The 22,185-nt window shown below is 40.5% G+C and overlaps 1 protein-coding gene across 1 annotated transcript; it reads right to left on the minus strand.

Annotated features, from left to right (window-relative positions):
* Positions 1-5,618: 5,618 nt before the first annotated feature.
* LOC134566181 (keratin, type I cytoskeletal 19-like) lies at positions 5,619-20,827 on the minus strand. Its single transcript, XM_063425885.1, has 9 exons — positions 20,270-20,827; positions 18,162-18,244; positions 16,551-16,707; positions 15,946-16,107; positions 15,688-15,813; positions 15,204-15,424; positions 14,600-14,677; positions 8,996-9,169; positions 5,619-5,745 (listed from the first exon to the last, which is right to left on the minus strand). Exons 1-9 carry the CDS (start codon positions 20,801-20,803, stop codon positions 5,619-5,621), a joined length of 1,662 nt encoding a protein of 553 aa, XP_063281955.1. The 5' UTR covers positions 20,804-20,827.
* Between the last annotated feature and the right edge of the window lie 1,358 nt (positions 20,828-22,185).

A 22,185-nucleotide genomic window follows, 5' to 3' on the forward strand; every position in this document is an offset into this window, starting at 1 on the left:
TGTTGTTGGAAGAGAACTCTCAAGCTAGATCTTACACAGGTCCACAGATGTACTGTCTCACTGATTCCTTTTTATATCGGTGATACTTTGGGTGTCACCACTTAATTGGAGTTCTTCTGCTTGTGCCAGCAATCTTTTAACACTTTTTTAATTATTTTTTTATGATAATGGACACTCATTGTATGTATGTAGCATCTGGGTGTTATCTTATGTTCAGCAATAAAATGAAGTGTTTGACATCCAATATATGCACGGTGAATTGTCTATAAACTAAAAGTAACCTTGTAGATCCTCAGGCAAAATTATGATAAATATTACACACATTAGGGCACTGCTAAGTATATTTTCACACAATATATTGTATTGTGGTTTATATGGTGTTATACTAGATTAGTAAATTGAGTTATTGGATTATGATAGTCAGGTATCACCAAATGCACTAACCTGAGACAGATGATAACAGAGGACAGAGCATATCACCAGTCCATAGGATGGCCAGGATGATTGCTGAATTACTAAGGAAAATAAGGAAAGGTAATAAGCCAATAAGGATCCAGAAAGCTCTACAGAAAGCAGAATAGTCAAAACAGGCCAAAGGTCAATACCAAGGACGAACATGGATAAATATAAACACACTTTTGGGCACAGAAACACAGGTTAATTTCACCCCTTAAGGACGGAGCCAAATGTGCAAGGTTATCAAAACTAACCTTACTTCTGATAACTTTGCATGTTACTTCACTGACAAGATTGAACAGCTAAGGAAAGAATTCTCCCCTCCTTGCCTTTCTGTTTCTCAATCACACATAGATCATGCCTTTCCTACCCTTCAGACATTCTCCCCAGCTACTGACCAAGAGGTGGCTGCTCTTCTTTGCTCCTCTCGCCCCACCACTTGCCCGCACGATCCTGTCCCATCTCACCTTATCAGATCTGTCTCCACTTGTCTCGTGCCTTCTCTAACACACATCTTCAACTGCTCGCTCTCTTCTGGCATCGTCCCTGCTGACCTTAAACATGCCACTGTAGTACCTATACTAAAAAAACCATCCCTCGACCCATCCACCCTCTCTAACTACTGTCCCATATTCCTGCTCCCTTTTTCCTCAAAGCTTCTGGAAAGACTTGTCTTTACCCGTGTGTCTCATTTCCTCAATTCCAACTCTCTCCTTGACCCCCTTCAATCTGGCTTCCGCCCTCTCCACTCTACAGAGACTGCCCTTATCAAAGTCACTAACGACCTAATCGCAGCTAAATCCAAAGGCCACTACTCCATACTAATTCTTCTTGACCTCTCAGCGGCCTTTGACACCGTTGATCATGCTCTCCTTCTTCAAACTCTTCAATCGCTTGGTCTCTGTGACTCTGTCCTCTCGTGGTTTTCCTCTTATCTCTCCCAACGCTCATTCAGTGTCTCCTTTTCTAATGATACCTCCTCCCCTCGCCCTGTCTCGGTTGGAGTCCCCCAAGGCTCCGTCCTTGGTCCCCTTCTATTTTCTCTTTATACTGCCTCTCTTGGCAAACTTATTACCTCTTTTGGATTCCACTACCACCTGTACGCTGATGACACCCAGCTATATCTCTCCTCCCCGGACCTCTCCCCTGCCATCCTGCAACGTGTCACTGCTTGCCTTTCTTCCATCTCTGACTGGATGTCCTCCCGCTTTCTGAAACTCAATCTCTCAAAAACTGAGCTCCTTGTCTTTCCTCCTCCTAATACTGATCCTCCTCTTTCGCTCTCCCTTCAAGTTTGTGGTACCAACATCAGTCCATCCTTGCAAGCGCGCTGTCTTGGCGTCATACTTGACTCTGGTCTCACCTTTGAGCCTCACATCCAGCATGTTGCCAAATCCTGTAGATTCCATCTTAAAAACATAGCCCGCATCCGCCCCTTTCTTACACCAGATACTACCAAGGAGCACTGTAACCCTCTCCTGATTGGTCTTCCCAAAAGCCGTACTGCACCCCTACAGTCCGTAATGAACGCTGCTGCTAGACTGATTTTCATCTCTAGTCGTTTCTCTCACACCTCACCCCTCTGCCAGTCCTTACATTGGCTTCCTGTATGCTATAGGAGTCAATTCAAGGTACTAACTCACACCTATAAAGCACTGAACAACTCTAGCCCCTCTTATATCTCCTCACAGATCCATAGGTATGTCCCTTCTCGGTCTCTCCGCTCTGCCCGTGACCACCTCCTGTCCATTGTCCGCACTCGTACGGCCAACTCGCGCTTGCAGGACTTCTCGCGGGCGGCTCCCTTCCTATGGAATAGCCTGCCTACCGCCATCAGACTCTCCCCTAGTCTTGCATCTTTTAAGAAGTGCCTTAAAACCCATCTCTTTAGGAAAGCTTATGGCCTCCAAGACTAACCAATACCTCACATACCTGTCTCTTGCCCTCTCCTAAAGGGCAGTCCACCTTATTTGATTGCAAATTCCTGTCCTAATGTGTTTTACACCCCACCTCCTATAGAATGTAAGCTCGATCAAGCAGGGTCCTCTTCAACCTATTGTTCCTGTAAGTTTATTTGTAATTGTCCTATTTATAGTTAAATCCCCTCTCATAATATTGTAAAGCGCTACGGAATCTGTTGGCGCTATATAAATTGCAATAATAATAATAATAATAATAATAATAATAATAATAAGTTGTGATCAAAACAAAACGTAAACAAACCACAGAATTTGGCTCTATGTCTGTTCAACAGTAATTTACCTCTTTCATACTAAGTGCACCCACACTTATTATATATCAGTTTGTTCAGGGGAAACAGGGCTTTCATTCCATATCAAACATTCATATATAGAACTCCATTTTATATGAATAAAATCTAAAAACGTTTTAAAAATTAAGACATTTTGATATTTTTCAATTTCTGCATGTCAATTTAACTGTTAATGTCACAATACTGTTTGGTTTTACTGCAATAAAACATACATATTGGCTTCCGGTTGACGGATCGAGGTGAACAGTCGCACAACTCAGGAGCTCCGTGCTGAAATCGAAAAACCACACTTAAACCGACAAAAAACTTAACACTGCTGACTGCAGCCTGCACGCAGGTATCCCACACGACAAATGGGACGCAAACACAAAAAGAAGGCGACAGAAATGACAGCCCCGGGACTCACAATCGGGGAGATGTGGAGGCGAGCACGCGGCCCGAGCGAAGCCAATATGGCGGCGCTCCACGGAGGCTGCACGGACTTCTCGGACGAATATTCCGATGAAGCAGAAGAAGACTACTCCCTAACTCCTGACCCGAAGCCAAAGCAAACTCCAAGCACTGCAAGGAAGGACCCTGATGCCGAGCTCGTGACCACTGGGGTGCTAAAAGCCCTGCTGGCGGATCTACAACACAATATCCTCACTGATACCGCGGCCTTAAGGGGCGAACTACAAGGCCTGACAGGCCGCATCACGGTGCTAGAGGCCTCCACCCAAAAGCACGAGAGCACTATCGCCACGCTGCAGGGCGAACTAAGGGAGCTGCACCACAAACACGCATTGCTGGAACGGCGCTTAGATGTCCAGGAGGACGCGAAAAGGCGATGCAATGTTAAGATCAGAGGGCTCCCAGACGAGCTGCCGGAGACAGAAGACCCGCGCAAGATCGATCGCCTTCTAACCAGCATACTCCCTTCAGGTAACCATATCTCTGTCGTACCCACAAATATCTTCCGGATCCCAAAACCAACCAAAGCCCCTAAATCAGCCACCAGAGACACTATACTTACCTTTAAAAACGGAGCAGACAAGGCAACGGTCCTAACCGCCCTCCGGGGAAAACCCCCCTTACAATTTGAGAGCGCAAAGCTGACATTCTTCGAAGATCTGTCAGGGGGCACCCTGGCGTGGCGAAGGTCACTCCGACCCCTCACCACAACACTCCAGCATCATAACATTTCATATCGCTGGCGGTCCCCCAACTCGCTCCATGTGCAGCGTGGGGAAACAACCCACCAAATCCACGACCCACAGGATAGACCTGCTACAGACTTTGGGCCTAACATGGGACTCACTTCTCCAGGCGGGCCCCAAAGCCACTACCACTCCGACTCACAGTTGGAACCCGGCAGCCAGCGCCCCGTTTGTTCCTCGGAACCTCACGCCAGTCACATATGCCGCGGTCACCACCTAAACAGACACGAGGCACCTTCACACTCAACTGGATGTCGCCATCGGCTGACTTTACCGGATCACGCCACTCACTCATACCGAGCACCCTATAACTCCCGGGACTTTACTAACCATCTACCGAATGACTGTATTACTGTTTGCTGGGCACCAACACGGCCCTCAGAGGATGGTACCTCAGGCCAGTCAACCAGCCAGAGACTTTCACACGGGGAAAAGATTTCTATGGATGGTCGTGACAACCCGGTTTACCAACCAAGTCTCCATCTGCGAGCTCCTGGGGAATCTTATACGACCCTGACGCAGACTGCCAGCCAGTCTACCCCAATACCGGGACACTATGTGATGTATATAACCCCTACTGCTTACAATATTGTAGCTCACCCCTGTGCCTTTCTACCAGGCTTCTAAATAGGGTCTTGACTGTTGACGAGCAATGACACACTGGCATGTGGATCACCCAATATCGGCACGTAGTTTAAACAACTCCTCGCACACAACCATTACACACTGGAATAATGAATTGGCTCTACCCACTACAACGCTACTAGAGCCTGACTTTGACTTAAGTCACCTGCCCCCTCCCCCCCTACCACCCACGAGTCACCCTAACCGAAGCCAAGCTGTACACCCAGACGCCCCACGCTAGACACATACCCCCATGAACACAGACTCTTCTAACTCACACGACTTCACATATACCCATGCCACACTTGAAGAACGAGCTTAACAGCCCCCACACTTAACCACTAGTCCCATTCCTTCATAATTTTGTGCTACCCCCCACGCCTGCCTTAAGTAAATACACTAGTATGACTCTGCCTTCGAGACACGCGGGACCAAAGCAACTGAGCAACGTATTTTCTCGTAAATGACGTTTATCCTTGATGTTTACCCTGCCTAGCCTGCATATAACCAACGTTACTTTTATAGTTGCCCAAAGACTGCATACGGTGGCCCAATGTTCAGTGAGACCGGGACAGCCCTGTCACACGGGCATCCAACTCTCATTAACTCTAGCTATGTGTAACCTGTGTGGGGTGCAATCTACCAGGGTATTAAGCAGCTTACTGCATAAGACGACCCACACCCTAGCCCACAATTCCCAGGCCGACGAGCACTTCCCAGGAACCACGGGGCCGCTTTCAATATTGCTCTCTTAGTCGTTTTAAAATTAGCATGTCACACTTATAGACACCCTCATCATACATGTCATTGGGGGTCAGTTTCCTAGGTGTTAGTTCAATAGTCACCTAGCAGGATATCTGAAGTGACTTAAACTAGCTAACGACAGTATATAATTTTCTTTTGTGACACTGGCTCTATGGCACTGTTTGGTTTGGCATGCTAGAAGAGAATAGTTTTATGCCTCACACAAGCCTGCCAACGAGCAAAGCCACAATAAACGGTAACTCGAGCCACGCTAGAAACCTGACTCGTAGCCATGCCGCAGCTCTATTAGAATATACTGAAATGTTTTAAATGATATGTGCCTTTATACGAAGAGCCAGCCGCAGTAAGACGTACAAGCTAGCAATGTACAGCTCTGCTAAACGATTGTTTTTATTGTTATATACCACCATATTGTTATTTACTGTTGTATACCTACAAAACATAAAAATGAGGCACCAAGAAACTGGAAATGTACTCGACAATGCTGATACGGTGAGAACCCTATACTGGACTATCCATGCACTTCCCACCCTTTATCTTGTATCCTACTTATTAGCCTGGATAAAAAGAGCATATTTGAGCAGGCTTACACGTTTAATGACACAACCCTAATATTCTTATGCGCATCACTACTTCAGACACAATTACTCAGCCGGTACCACACCTGATTGCTTAATACATTGCCTGACAATGCTGTATTATTATGCACACGACACATGCTGATCGAGCAATCTTTAACTACCTCCCGTAGACACACTGCATGGAACACGCTCAACCCCTTGACTATCACCTCAGCTAGTTGACAATACGCTGTCGGTCATCGATATATAATACTATAAAATGAGGCATTCATGCTATGGAAATGTATATGTCCACTGTTAGCACTGTTTTGACCCTACTATGTACAACATTTATGCATCTCCCACTCTTTCTTCTGTACCCCTCAAGTATGCCTTAATAAAAGAAAGATTGACAAAAAAAAAAAAACCATACATATTTGTATTCAGAAATGTCTCATGAGTAAAACAGTAACCTCCATGTATAGGTTTTATGGTGTTTTGGAAAGTTACAGGGTCAAATATACGTCTTGTCTATTTATTTATTTTTTACATAGAAATTTCACAGATTGGTTTGCTGGGCCTAGGGTGCCTTTGAGACTGTATGGTAGCCAAGAAATGTAAGTTACCCCATCATGGCATACCATTTGAAAAAGTAGACATCCCAAGGTATTCAAAATGGGTTATGCCCAGTCTTTTGTAGTAGCCACTTGGGCATAAACGCTAGCCAAAGTTAGTGTTCGTTTTTTTTTTTTTTTCATTTTTCAAATAAAAACTGTACTGTTACTGATAATATTATTGTCAGTGTATAGTTTATTGCCCTGAAACACTCCTAGTTCTATTCAGTGATGTCTCACTAGGGTTTTTGAAAGTTACAGGGTCATATATACAGCTTATCCATATATGCTTTTTCACAATTAAATTTGTCAGATTGGCTTGCTGTGTCTAGGCTGCCTTTGAGACCGTATGGAAGCCAAGAAATGAAAATTACCATTTAATGGCATACCATTTGAAAAAGTAGACATCCCAAGGTATTCAAAATGGGGTATGGCCAATCTTTTTTAGTAGCCACTTGGGCACAAATGCTCGCCAAAGTTAGTGTTAGGTTTTTTTTTTTTGGCATTTTTCACATAAAAACTGTACTTTTACTGATAATATTGATAATATTAACATCAGTATATAGTTTACTGCCCTGAAACACTCCCAGTTCTGTTCAGTGATGTCTCACGAGCGCCACAGTACCCCCCATGTATAGGTTTTATGGTTTTTTTTTTTAGTTACAGGGTCATATATACGGCTTATTCATTTATGTTTTTTCACAATGGAATTTGTCAGATTAGTTTGCTGTGTCTAGGCTGCCTTTGAGACCGTATGGCAGTCAAGAAAAAAAAATTACCCCCATCATGGCATACCATTTGAAAAAGAAGACATCCCAAAGTATTCAAAATGGGGTATGGCCAGTCTTTTGTAGTAGCCACTTGGTCACAAATGCTAGCCAAAGTTAGTGTTTGTTTTTTTTTTTTTTGCATTTTTCACATAAAAACTGTACATTTACTGATAATATTATTGTCAGTGTATAGTTTACTGCCCTGATACACTCCTAGTTCTATTCATTACATGTCTCACAAGCGCCACGGTACCCCCCATGTATAGGTTTTATGTTTTTTTTGAAAGTTACAGGGTCATATATACGGCTTATCCATATATGCTTTTATTACAATGAGATTTGTCAGATTGGTTTGCTGTGTATAGGCTTCCTTTGAGACCGTATGGAAGCCAAGAAATGAAAATTACCACTTAATGGCATACCATTTGAAAAAGTAGACATCCCAGGGTATTCAAAATGGGGTATGGCCAGTCTTTTGTAGTAGCCACTTGGTCACAAATGCTAGCCAATGTTAGTGTTCGTTTTTTTGTTGTTTTTTTTGCATTTTTCACATAAAAACTGTACTTTTACTGATAATATTATTGTCAGTGTATAGTTTACTGCCCTGATATTAAGGGAAACCACGACAGGGCAATGAGAAGAAGTAAAAATGCGTTTAAATAAGCCTTCGATTGGCCGTAGCTGGCCTTTGACCCCAGAACATGCGTGCGCGTCTTTTGCACGATGTGTCAGGCCTTAAGCCTCCCGATGTCTCCTCATGCTTCCGGGTTTGACGGAGCTTAGCCACACCCCCATTGCCGCGGTCTGCTATTTAATGCGACCGCACCAGCTGATAGACGCTGGATTATTGAAACGCGTACCGCGCCAAACTCACCGGCTCACATACCTCGCTGAGACGACCACTCGCTACTAGACCGGACTGGAGGAATATTCAAGTCCCCCAACATCTCTCCTCATCACAGACAGATACCAGCACTCTCGGCAACCATTCACTGAAGCAACCGCCTCGGAGGAGAGCTGGGGACACAATCCCTCTACTTCTTGAAGTTAAGTCTCTGAGTTAAGAGCTAACAATGCTAAAGCTTTATTTCTTCATACTAAAGTCTGCTATCAAGTTCTCCAGCAAGCCTGCTACAGCTTTCCTCAAATCAAGTGTTATTCAAGTTCAGCTGTACCTGTCTTGCTACAGATAATCTTATTTCTACATACTAAAGTCTGCTATCAAGTTCTCCAGCAAGCCTGCTACAGCTTTCCTCAAATCAAGTGTTATTCAAGTTCAGCTGTACCTCTTGCTACAGATAATCTTATTTCTACATACTAAAGTCTGCTATCAAGTTCTCAAGCAAGCCTCCTACAGCTTTCCTCAAATCAAGTATTATTCAAGTTCAGCTGTACCTGTCTTGCTACAGATAGTCCTATTTCTTCATACTAAAGTCTGCTATCAAGTTGTCCAGCAAGCCTGCTACAGCATCCCTCAAAACAAGTACTATTTAGGTTTTGCTGCACCAGTCTTGCTTCTGATAATTCCAATGTATATAATCTCTCATAATTTGAACTGTTAACAAGAATAACGGACTCTAATGAATTCTGAACCTTGTCAATGCTAAATGAAACAAACCGTTTATTATTTAAAGAAACAGTAACTGTAATTCTGGAACTGAAGTCTCGGTTCCATCTACTTGTCTTAATAAAAGATCAAAGTCCTAAGAAATCTGCAGTTGTGTTCCACATCATTTACTGTGAACGTGACACGATGTCACGCACGTTGACATCGTCATTACCGTGGGCGGACGTATAGCTATCATTTGGTGTGGATCCGCAGACGGCGTCCACCAACATGTTGCAGGCGTCAGGTATACTGGCGTATGGCCGCTGAGCAGCACTTCCGTTATTGTCAGGAAGGCTATTATTACTGCAGATACCACAAGGTGAGGATGAATATGTTATAATTATCATTGGTCACATTAAAGTTTTCTGCAGTTAGGCCACTGAAATCAGCACCTGAAGTGTTCATATCTTGTTTAATTCTTTAAATATAGAGGAATCTTTCTGGGAAGAATGGTCTTGTAATGGGTCCACAACAGTAAAGGTTCTTGCAGGAAATGTGCAGTGAACTAAACACAGTGTAACACCTGAAGGTATGTCAAGGATAGACAACCTAACTCACTAACAGTGAGGCAAGTACACAGAAAAAACGTATTACCGGACCTTAGAGTGACCGGGCTTAGCGTGTATAGGAGGTATAGGATATAGAATAGTCAGATACAGGCCTAGATCAGCAGTGGAGACAGACGGATAAACTAGTATAACAAAGCTAAGGGTCAGAAATACCAGAATACAGAATAAACAATGAAACAAAGCCAAGTCAGGTTCTAGAAATACTAAATATAAAGGAACGCACTTTCTGGCTACGTCATGTTTGATGCCAAAATGAACACAACCCCTGCTGTGTGGGTTAGAAGTACTGGCAGGGTTCCCATACAAGACGCGTTCCGCGACTTGAATAAAGGAAGAGATAGGTGGAGCATTTGCGCGACATCACCGACGTCGGCACAAAAAACAACATTGCCTGTTGCTAGCCACATGTGCTAGCCAATGCAATTTCTGTAAGATGTGTTCGACACCTGGTCTGTACATCTACATTTTTAATTATAATTATACTATGGTATTATTACAATTGTAATTCCCACCCCTCCTCTCCTGTGGGTTATCTGGCAGCATAACCTTTGTTAGTATTTTAGTCTCCTGGAGGGGGGTGAGCCCTTAGTGAGCCTACTACTCAAAGAGTGCATTTCTATTTTATGCTGTAACCTCATGCCCAGGAGGGGAAAGCTAGTTAGTTATTATTTTTGACTACTCTTTTGTTTTTTATTTTATTTTATTTCTCCAACCAATAATGTGTTAGTTACCCTTGCGGGACCTATCTGCGTATTTAATATCATCTTGAAAAACCTTGTAATACTCTCACACGTTATGACCTAAATAAAGATATATTTTTTTTAAATTTGTAGTTTCGGAGAAACTGTAATTTTTACATTGCAGGGTTAAATCCACCTCTCGTTGCTGTCTTCCGTGGTACTGTTAGAGTAAAACTTAATCATGTGATGTGGAAGCATTGATTCATCAGGTTCCCAAAGTTCCTCTAGGCACAGTATTGGAGTATTGGATTAGACCATCTCCAGAGGAGACCATGCCTCCTCCATGTCTTCATGGAAGGAGGAAAAGCCAACAGCGCTGAGTAAAAACGTAAGTAAAACGCTGTATGTTAAAATTTATTAGAAAATGGGGGGAGCTCTAAATCTATGGACATGGACACTAAAGTGTTAAGAACACACATTTATATTTCTAGTGCTTAAGTGTTCCTTTAATAAACCTCATTACAGGGAGTGCAGAATTATTAGGCAAATTAGTATTTTGACCACATCATCCTCTTTATGAATGTTGTCTTACTCCAAGCTGTATAGGCTCGAAAGCCTACTACCAATTAAGCATATTAGGTGATGGGCATCTCTGTAATGAGAAGGGGTGTGGTCTAATGACATCAACACCCTATATCAGGTGTGCATAATTATTAGGCAACTTCCTTTCCTTTGGCAAAATGGGTCAAAAGAAGGACTTGACATGATCAGAAAAGTCAAAAATAGTGAGATATCTTGCAGAGGGATGCAGCACTCTTAAAATTGCAAAGCTTCTGAAGCGTGATCATCGAACAATCAAGCGTTTCATTCAAAATAGTCAACAGGGTCGCAAGAAGCATGTGGAGAAACCAAGGCGCAAAATAACTGCCCATGAACTGAGAAAAGTCAAGCGTGCAGCTGCCAAGATGCCACTTGCCACCAGTTTGGCCATATTTCAGAGCTGCAACATCACTGGAGTGCCCAAAAGCACAAGGTGTGCAATACTCAGAGACATGGCCAAGGTAAGAAAGGCTGAAAGACGACCACATCTGAACAAGACACAAAAGCTGAAACGTCAAGACTGGGCCAAGAAATATCTCAAGACTGATTTTTCTAAGGTTTTATGGACTGATGAAATGAGAGTGAGTCTTGATGGGCCAGATGGATGGATTGGTAAAGGGCAGAGAGCTCCAGTCCGACTTAGACGCCAGCAAGGTGGAGGTGGAGTACTGGTTTGGGCTGGTATCATCAAAGATGAGCTTGTGGGGCCTTTTCGGGTTGAGGATGGAGTCAAGCTCAACTCCCAGTCCTACTGCCAGTTTCTGGAAGACACCTTCTTCAAGCAGTGGTACAGGAAGAAGTCTGCATCCTTCAAGAAAAACATGATTTTCATGCAGGACAATGCTCCATCACACGCGTCCAAGTACCCCACAGCGTGGCTGGCAAGAAAGGGTATAAAAGAAGAAAATCTACTGACATGGCCTCCTTGTTCACCTGATCTGAACCCCATTGAGAACCTGTGGTCCATCATCAAATGTGAGATTTACAAGGAGGGAAAACTGTACACCTCTCTGAACAGTGTCTGGGAGGCTGTGGTTGCTGCTGCACGCAATGTTGATGGTGAACAGATCAAAACACTGACAGAATCCATGGATGGCAGGCTTTTGAGTGTCCTTGCAAAGAAAGGTGGCTATATTGGTCACTGATTTGTTTTTGTTATGTTTTTGAATGTCAGAAATTTATATTTGTGAATGTTGAGATGTTATATTGGTTTCACTGGTAAAAATAAATAATTGAAATGGGTATATATTTGTTTTTTGTTAAGTTGCCTACTAATTATGCTCAGTAATAGTCACCTGCACACACAGATATCCCCCTAAAATAGCTAAAACTAAAAAACAAACTAAAAATTACTTCCAAAAATATTCAGCTTTGATATTAATGAGTTTTTTGGGTTCATGGAGAACATGGTTGTTGTTCAATAATAAAATTAATCCTCAAAAATACAACTTGCCTAATAATTCTGCACTCCCTGTAGACTTTCTCAATATCCCCAGTGGATAAAACTTGACAAAAAAAAAAAAAACCTCTCTCTTGAACTATCATAGCTGCGGAAGAATTAGATTAGTAGCTGCTTCTTCCAAAGTTGTCAGTATTTCTCCCACAAGGAATCTCCTAATTTCCACCATAGATGGATTTATGAAGACAGATGAATGACATGAACGAATGATATTCACACAGCGAAATAATGTCAGACAACCACATTTGCAATAAAAGTCATGGAGCTAAGCTTTAATAAAGACTTCAAATAGACCAGCGTTCGCTGACAGATAAAGTAAGCAAAAAAGAATGTTATACTGGGCACATGTTCTGAATGAAGCTTTTTACAATCTCAATTAAAAGGAAGTACAGGATTCAAGTAATATATCATATAGGTCTTCTGATAGCTAGCGATTGAATTGGATGGTTATTTTATTCTCTTGTTTTCTGTATCTGTTGCACTGGATGGCTATTTATCAGTTCTAAAATATATTTGTTTTATCTAAACAGATTTATAGACAACAGTGAGATCATAAAATTAAGACATATGGTGCAACCAGTATAGCATTTTAATTTAAACAGCAGGAGAAGGGAGGTCCGGTCATGAGACACTGTGCAAGAATATGTATCCACCGAACATTGAGCAAAAGAGTGCGTTCGAAGTTCTTAGACGCTCACTTTCTTTGAATAGAATGATATTGGTGGTCGCGGGAAGAGACTCCACCTATTGGTAAACCAAAAATACAAAAAAATATATATATTATAAGACAGAAAAAAAAAACAGATAGGTAGATAGAGATAAATGGATAGATAGATAGATAGATAGATTAGTACAGGGGTCCTCAAACTCCGGCACCCCAGATGTTGCTAAACTACAACTCCCATGATTCTCTGGCTATCTATGTATTTCAAAGAATCATGGGAGTTGTAGTTCAGCAACATCTGGGGGGGCCAGAGTTTGAGGACCCATGCACTAGTATTAAAGAATGGCAACGCACAATAATTCAGACCTGTCCGAGTATTCATTAAATTATATTTTTTTCATTAAAGCTTAGCAAATTAATCAGGGAAACGAGAAAAAAAAATAACAATAGTTTGTCTCTGCGATCACTGCCCCTCCCTCCCTACGCTGACAGATATTTCATTTTTCTATCCGGAAGGTATTTGAGAAAGACACAATTTTAAGAGATAGTTTTCTTTTCTTTTTCCATTTATAATTTGTCTTTCAAAATCCAGTTTTTTTTTCCAAAGCCAGTTGCAAGAGGACATGTCAGAAAAAAAAACTAATATTGAGAAGAGGATGAATATGACACAAGCAGCTCCTTGTTGTTACTGTGCTGCTTTATCTGTTTTCAATATATATATATGTGCTATAAAATAGTATGCTTATGCTAACTGTGCTTGCTGATACAAATAGAATGCTCATTGGTGACACTATCATAAACTAAAGCCTGATTGGCTACCGGCAGATTAGTTCCTTCCATACCCTCTTTAAACAGTTAGCCATTTTTGTTAACCATTATTCAAACATACTATATTGTTAGCTTAGGCAATGGAAACATACCGTGGCTTGTTGTATATGATAGACAAATTTTAGTAACATTTGTTAGCCCTGACATTTCTTATATCCCAGTATTTATTCTTTTGATGAGCCTCTGTCAGCCATATCCTGTAAAAGCAGTGGTCTGCAACCCAGTCCTCATGGACCACAACCAGTTCAGGTTTTGTCAGTATCTCCGTTGGATTAAAACAGGGAGATACATAAATCCTGGACTCTTTGTGGTCCATGAGGACTGGGTTGGAGACCACTGATGTAAAGGATTCCCAGCAGTGACAACCACCAGTTCTAGGCCACATTGTCTTACTGTATATTTTCATATAATAAGTTACCATGGCACACCACTTGTTCAGACATGTTGGTGATAGTTTGTGCCCAAAAGATAAATCCCCACATGTTTTGAAAACTACATCTTCCATGATGCTTTGCCATTCTTAAGGCATGCAAAGGATCATGGGAGTTGTGGTTGTAGTTCTACAACATATGTGGATCAACCTTTTGGGCACCCTTGGTGTAGGGGATAGGTGCCATAGTGTGACTGGTGGATATACATTGATTATGGTGTATATTGGTGTTAGTTTTTGTGTGTACCGCTGTCAGTGTATGGAGAATAGCAGAAGGCAAAAAAATATAGAAATATCAGAGAGGTTGGGAACAGGGCAGAAGAGATGGGACAGAGCCTTTAAAAACATATTTCCTCCTATTATTTTAATGATGAGTAAGTATCCTGGCATCCTTATAAAAGCAGAACATACAAATAGTTGTTAGTTTACTTTGGCTCGTTTCCCTCCTACATCAAAGTTACAAAGTTACTGAACACCCACATATTATTACAGCGGACTATTACTTACCACCTTGCTTATCAGTCTGAGATCCTGATGCGCAATTGGACGAGTACGATTGATCACAGGACCCACTTGATATTCTGCAGTAAAAAGAAGGATAAATCGTCTTAAATCCATGTGCTAATGTGAGTCACAGTCAGCAAGTCAGTGTGAATAATTTCTTAATCTCATTGTAGAAGGTGTAGAAACTGAATAATGTCAATTGGGTTAATTTAATATTTTAAAGTTCAATATTATTTTTTAAAACTTTTGGAAATTTTAAAAACTTGTAAAAACCCTGTAAATTACAACGGAATTTATGAACGCATCTGAGAACTTTATAAGAATTAATTTGCACTGACTAGAGATGTCCATTAAAGAATATGAAAAAGTCCCCAATATTGATAAATGGAAAACTACTTACTGGACAGAGAGACAAAGTAATATGCGGATATATAAAAAAAGAATTGAAATTCAAACATCCACAGAAGGATATAAAATCAAATAAGCTATGTGGGTTGGATGAATAAATTAGACAACTGCACAATTAAAAAGATATATTGAGAATTATCAAAGCAGTCTCATCTCTTTCAAGACAAGTAAAGGGTTCAGATATTGTTGACTTACTGGGTTCCTGAGCCGTCCAGTAGGGTGCGGTAAGTGCAGATCTCCTGCTCCAGGCGTGATTTTATATCAAGAAGTGTCTTATATTCCTGGCTCTGGTTTTCCATTTCACAACGGATCTCTGACAGCTCAGCTTCAACTTTCTGGATCAAGGCCTGGAGCTGAGCGAGCTGACAACAATACCGTCCCTCTGTCTCTGCTAGACTTCCTTCTAGAGCAGCTTTCTGAAATTAAAAGTCACACCATGGAGATCAAATAGCAATGAATGAAACTGTTTTACTGAGTGGCAATGCTTCTCAACTTAAAGATAACCCCTTTCTGTGCCAATGGGGGTGTTAATAAAAAAACTGGATCAAAGATGGTCGTTCAGAGATAGCATGAGCAGCGCTGTTCTATAGTATTAGTGAAACATTTGTATTATTCGAATAGGTTAAATTAAGGTTCACAAAAGAAAACAATATGGAAAAGAAGAAGAAATCATATGTACCATGCTCAACTGAGACTGCAGGTCGATCTCTAAGGTCTGAATGGTACGCCTTAACTCAATAATTTCTGTCTGGACACACTGGAACTCCTGACTGCTAGAGCACATCTGCTTGGTCACCTCTTCTGTCTGAAAAAGAAAAAACACAATAACACACTATCCTCGTGCCCATCAAGGCTTACATACATTTCAAAGTATACATCCTCAGATGAAGATATTTTAATACATTTTTCTTCTCAACATTTAGCTTCACCATCTCACCTGTTCCTGGAATCTCCTTTCAATCTCCCTTTGGTTCTTGGTTACAAGTTGCTCATATTCACATCTCATTTCATCCAGAACCTTCTGCAAGTCAATGCTAGGTGCTGCATTCATATCTACATTGACTGTACCAGCCACCTGTCCTCTCAGCACCTTCATCTCCTGCACATTGAGAACAATTTATATGTTAATATTTTATAAACATGACTATGCAATCCTTCCACTAGGTGGCACTGTTAATTTACATGTATATGAGTCACATAGCACCTCCTAGTGGTAAACTGAAGTGCCACATTTATATTTCCACGGTTCTTTCACTTTAAATAACTATAGTACGAAATGGACACAGAAGCTCTACAATGGAAAGTTTATGCAAACTAATACAGGAGAGGTTTTCACTAAACAACAAGTTATGGAAAATGCTGATTTGACATCCTTATTGTAAAATACAAGCAAGTTGGAAAAGTAGTGCGAGTTGGGACATTCTTGCAGCTCATATATTTTGCGTTAAATTGTGCAATTACTTGGTCATCTTACCACAACTTATAATTTAATAAAGTCTTTAGATGGTTTGTTTCAGCAGTTGCACATTTCAGTGCTCTTACCTCTTCGTGGTTTTTCTTTAGAGCAGCTAATTCCTCCCTCAGGCATTCCAGCTGCATCTCCAGGTCACATCTCCTGAGGTTCAGATCGTCCATCACTCTTCTTAGGCCGTTGATATCACTTTCTACTGACTGGCGGAGGCAGAGCTCAGTTTCATACCTATGCAACATAAGAAACGTTAGAACCCATTGAACATCTACATATATTTAGATATATATGATGAAAGCCCTTATGAAAGTTCCGTTGAGGAACTGCAACGTTGATGTTTCTGACAATAAAAGAACAACATTAATTATAAACATTGCTAAACACAAATACACACACCAGTCAAGCCATAAGACTTGCTTTTCCCACAGAAATCTCACATTAACAGTTCTCTCACTACTGCAAGGGATTCTGGGTAGGCGTATGCAAATGAGCTCAACAAAGAACCACATTTGTGCCTCAAAATAATAATAAATGTGGTTCTTTGTTGAGCTCATTTGCATACACCTACCCAGAATCCCTTGCAGTAGGAAGAGCACTGTTAAAGTGAGATTCCTGTGTATTTGTGTTTAGCAATGTATTAACTATCCACTTACTTCAGGTGGAAGGGGTTTTTATCCACCCTTTTTTAACCACCACAACTCTTTTGGTATGTATATATAAGAGAATCCCGCTATATATATTCCCTTCTATCAGTAGATCAATTGATCTCAACTATTTTTTCCTGCATCATCACCTAAAGGATTGTTCTTATACTTCCACTAAGAATGGAACTCATAGTTCTTCGTTCCATTGGGTATATTTGATCATGTTCTTGAAGAGCGTACTTATATATTTTGGAATGTGCTTATTTATTCACTAAGTACAATGTTTTGGTCACACTAGGTCCTATAGCAGTGGCTAATCAAGGCATCACAGATGTCTGTACACTGAATTTCCCAAGATGCCCTGCCATCCTCTAGACATGGTCTACTTGGGTTTACCATCACTGTAAGAAATGTTCCATTTACTAAGATAACTATATCTGGAATTCTCATTGAAGTTTTGCATTAATTTATCTTATCTTACTATGTTTATGAATAACTATTAACTTTTAATAATTATTAATAATTACAATTGCTCTCTGGGGGCCACCATTTTTTACTCCTCTTTGCGAGGAAGCACAATTTTCTACTAAGACCATGCATCATTTAAGTTTTGAAACCATCCCCGATTGCACTTGCTAAGTGCCCTGCTTTCATGCTGTTCGAATTCATGAGCACATATTGACTCTTGGTGTGTTTTTTGCCTGGATAAGCTGTGCTTGTGACCAAAAAGCACTTAAATATGGCTGCCACCACGGAGTAAGGATAAGCCAGGAGATGCGCTTTAAAGAGCTATTTACTTATATGTATTCAGTAAAAAATAATAAACAAACAGATTATAATACATGTGATTTTTAATTAACGAAATAATAAACAATAATGACAAATTCCCCTTTAAATTACCGAAAAAACATTTATGGATCTAATGAGAACGTCTTATAATAACATTGTGTTTGACATTTCTGACCCCCTTGATGTGTTTGTTCTCGAAGTATTGATACTGAAATAAACATTCTATCAATAGCTCAGGTTACCAGCACTCACTTGATTTTGAAATCATCTGCCGCCAACCTAGCATTGTCAATCTGCAAGACGATGCAGGCATTGTCCCGAGAGGCGTCAGCGATCTGAAAATAAAGAAGAGAGAAATATTTCTTACACTGTGCAGGTTAATGTTTTTTTTCTGGGCAATAGGAATGTGAGCTCTATCAGGCTATTTTATTTCAAATGAACTATTTAAACAATTAGCAATATAATAAAACAAGGTATTATTCAGAGACTCCATATGGTCAATACAAGTCTGACCACAGAGAAGGAGAGAGACTATATTCATGGATTTAAAAAAAAAATGTTTAAAAGCTCCTTATTTATAGAAACAAAGACATTTCCTGGAAATAAAAGATAGGCTTATATACTTTTTCCATTTCCCATTTCCAATGCAAAAGCACATGTCTTCATCTTGATTTTATGCAAATGCCATTGTAACTTTTCAAAGTTTTCTTAAACTCTTTGAATATTTTAGTTTAATAGTTTGTTTCTACCATAACTGCTGGTAGACTGTTCCATGTGTCTGTGACTCTTTCTGTAAATCCCAAGTTACTGTGAAGAAATTAGAATTCTCTAGAATTGATGGCCTTCTGTTAGACCATATCATTATTTTTGTGTATCAGTAGTGTTACAAAGATTCTCCTTACGGTAAATGTATATTATAATGACAAATTCACTTTTAGTCATGTCTGTGTCTTTAACCCCTTAAGGACACATGACATGTGTGACATGTCATGATTCCCCTTTATTCCAGAAGTTTGGTCCTTAAGGGGTTAAATATTTAAAGTATAATAAAAAAGAGAAAGGAAAAAAATTGAACGAGTATTGTTGGTGGCTGGGGCTGTGTAGATTTTTTTTTAGATTTTTTTAGATTTTTTTAAAGATTAGGAAAGATTAGTTGTGAATCAGACTGAAAGGTAGAACGATACTGCCATCTCTCGCACATCGCCTCTTACTTCAAGCCTCAAAATTAAATATAATATTTAGGTGTTTCCAAAAATGACATCAAGTAAGATTGTTAAGTTTATTTACCAAGTGTAAAACTGGCGACTGTATAATGTAAAAATGCGATTGGAAAACTAGGGCGGGGTATAGAGAATTTAGATACAGAGAACACAGCACCGATATTCTTTTAATTCTAATTGAATCTATGTTAGATGTAACCTTTATTAGAGCAATTAAAGTTTTAATAGCACTGTACCTTTAAGAAAATACATGCCTCCATTTTGGATTTATCTAATCACCTGTTACTATGCATTAAGACTCTAAGACAAAGATAGACAATATGAGGCCTAATATTTTTGAGATTTATAATCCAGTCTTATATTTATGTCCCTAAGCATAGAATCACTGCTCTCTATCACGCGCTATTATTTGGGAGGGGGGAGGGGGGGGGGGGGGGGAACCTAAGCTGTAGCAATCAAAAGTGGTACTTCGATTTTTAGACTGCTTTAAAAATGACTGCTAAGTCATAGTATGGTGAAAGAAAAAGGCCTCTTCCTAAATTCCTACCATCAGCAGATATATATGTTTAAAACATCTTCTATGGATGAGATTGTAAACACATTTTTAAGGGGTACAATGGGTTTTCTATAGAAAATACCTAGACAGTTAGAATTATTCACCAAACTCGCAATTTTCACATATTAAATACGAATGTAAAAACTGAGTTACAAAAGCCGATATAGAAAAATTCTCCAACTCAACTATAGCCTCAACTTGGATATTTTGCCTCATTTTGTTCAATCAAAATTAATTCATGGAAATTCTGATCTTCTGGCTCGTATATCATGCAGACAGAATCTCACAGGGACAGTTACATTAATTTAGTTAATGAGAATACGACAGTGTGTCTGTATCGCTTGACCACCAATATTTTTCTATACTGTTAATCTAGCTGAACAAGAAAAAATGATTAGGATTAGAATATGCTTTAAAATCTGTGTTTTGGAGGTACTTTACATGGACAATACAGTGGGACTTGGTCTTTTTGATGTAAAGATTACTTTTTGTGTGACTTGGACTACTTTGTAAAAAAATACTTTCAAAAGTTGTTTTTGCAAAATGAAGCATATACAGGTGTGCATATAGAGTTGCTATCTCACCTTTTTCTGTAAATCCTCAATTGTTCTGTAGTAGTGACTGTAATCTTGGGCTGGCTTGGGGCAATGTGTCTCATACCAATGTCGGATCTTTTTCTCCAGTTCAGCATTCTGTTCCTCCAATTCACGTACTTTGTGTAGGTATGATGCCAAACGATCATTGAGATTCTGCATTGTTACCTTCTCATTGCCTGAGAGCAATCCATGGTCATCTCCAAATCCAAAGCCTCCTCCATGGCCAGAGTAACCACCGACACAACCACCAGTATAACATGCACCACCACCAAAGCTAGACCCACCACCAAAGCCAGACCCACCTCCAATGCAATATTCTCCACCAATACCAGCACCCACACTTCCACTACTTCCAACATGACAACGTGTCATGCTTCCACCATAGTTACCACATGATGCTCCACCACCATACACTCCACCAGAGCTGTGCTTTCCAGAAGACACCCTAATAGTTGAAGATGAGCTAACACCCCCAACGCATCCCTTCCCCTTGCCTGATCCAGATCCGTGTCGTAAACTCATATTGAGAAGCAGTAAAAGGCTGTATGTTGTTGGAAGAGAACTCTCAAGCTAGATCTTACACAGGTCCACAGATGTACTGTCTCACTGATTCCTTTTTATATCGGTGATACTTTGGGTGTCACCACTTAATTGGAGTTCTTCTGCTTGTGCCAGCAATCTTTTAACACTTTTTTAATTATTTTTTTATGATAATGGACACTCATTGTATGTATGTAGCATCTGGGTGTTATCTTATGTTCAGCAATAAAATGAAGTGTTTGACATCCAATATATGCACGGTGAATTGTCTATAAACTAAAAGTAACCTTGTAGATCCTCAGGCAAAATTATGATAAATATTACACACATTAGGGCACTGCTAAGTATATTTTCACACAATATATTGTATTGTGGTTTATATGGTGTTATACTAGATTAGTAAATTGAGTTATTGGATTATGATAGTCAGGTATCACCAAATGCACTAACCTGAGACAGATGATAACAGAGGACAGAGCATATCACCAGTCCATAGGATGGCCAGGATGATTGCTGAATTACTAAGGAAAATAAGGAAAGGTAATAAGCCAATAAGGATCCAGAAAGCTCTACAGAAAGCAGAATAGTCAAAACAGGCCAAAGGTCAATACCAAGGACGAACATGGATAAATATAAACACACTTTTGGGCACAGAAACACAGGTTAATTTCACCCCTTAAGGACGGAGCCAAATGTGCAAGGTTATCAAAACTAACCTTACTTCTGATAACTTTGCATGTTACTTCACTGACAAGATTGAACAGCTAAGGAAAGAATTCTCCCCTCCTTGCCTTTCTGTTTCTCAATCACACATAGATCATGCCTTTCCTACCCTTCAGACATTCTCCCCAGCTACTGACCAAGAGGTGGCTGCTCTTCTTTGCTCCTCTCGCCCCACCACTTGCCCGCACGATCCTGTCCCATCTCACCTTATCAGATCTGTCTCCACTTGTCTCGTGCCTTCTCTAACACACATCTTCAACTGCTCGCTCTCTTCTGGCATCGTCCCTGCTGACCTTAAACATGCCACTGTAGTACCTATACTAAAAAAACCATCCCTCGACCCATCCACCCTCTCTAACTACTGTCCCATATTCCTGCTCCCTTTTTCCTCAAAGCTTCTGGAAAGACTTGTCTTTACCCGTGTGTCTCATTTCCTCAATTCCAACTCTCTCCTTGACCCCCTTCAATCTGGCTTCCGCCCTCTCCACTCTACAGAGACTGCCCTTATCAAAGTCACTAACGACCTAATCGCAGCTAAATCCAAAGGCCACTACTCCATACTAATTCTTCTTGACCTCTCAGCGGCCTTTGACACCGTTGATCATGCTCTCCTTCTTCAAACTCTTCAATCGCTTGGTCTC

This window comes from Pelobates fuscus, chromosome 6 (genome assembly GCF_036172605.1).
Source record: "Pelobates fuscus isolate aPelFus1 chromosome 6, aPelFus1.pri, whole genome shotgun sequence".
In the NCBI taxonomy this organism is placed as follows: Eukaryota; Metazoa; Chordata; class Amphibia; order Anura; family Pelobatidae; genus Pelobates; species Pelobates fuscus.

Coding starts and splice junctions, on each gene's coding strand:
- LOC134566181 (XM_063425885.1), bottom strand. CDS start 20,803: ATGAGTTTACGACACGGATCTGGATCAGGCAAGGGGAAGGGATGCGTT. Junction 15,814..15,945: donor AAAGGAGATTCCAGGAACAG/GTGAGATGGTGA, acceptor TTTCTTTTTCAG/ACAGAAGAGGTGACCAAGCA. Junction 5,746..8,995: donor GACATCGTGTCACGTTCACA/GTAAATGATGTG, acceptor TATGTTTTGTAG/GTATACAACAGTAAATAACA.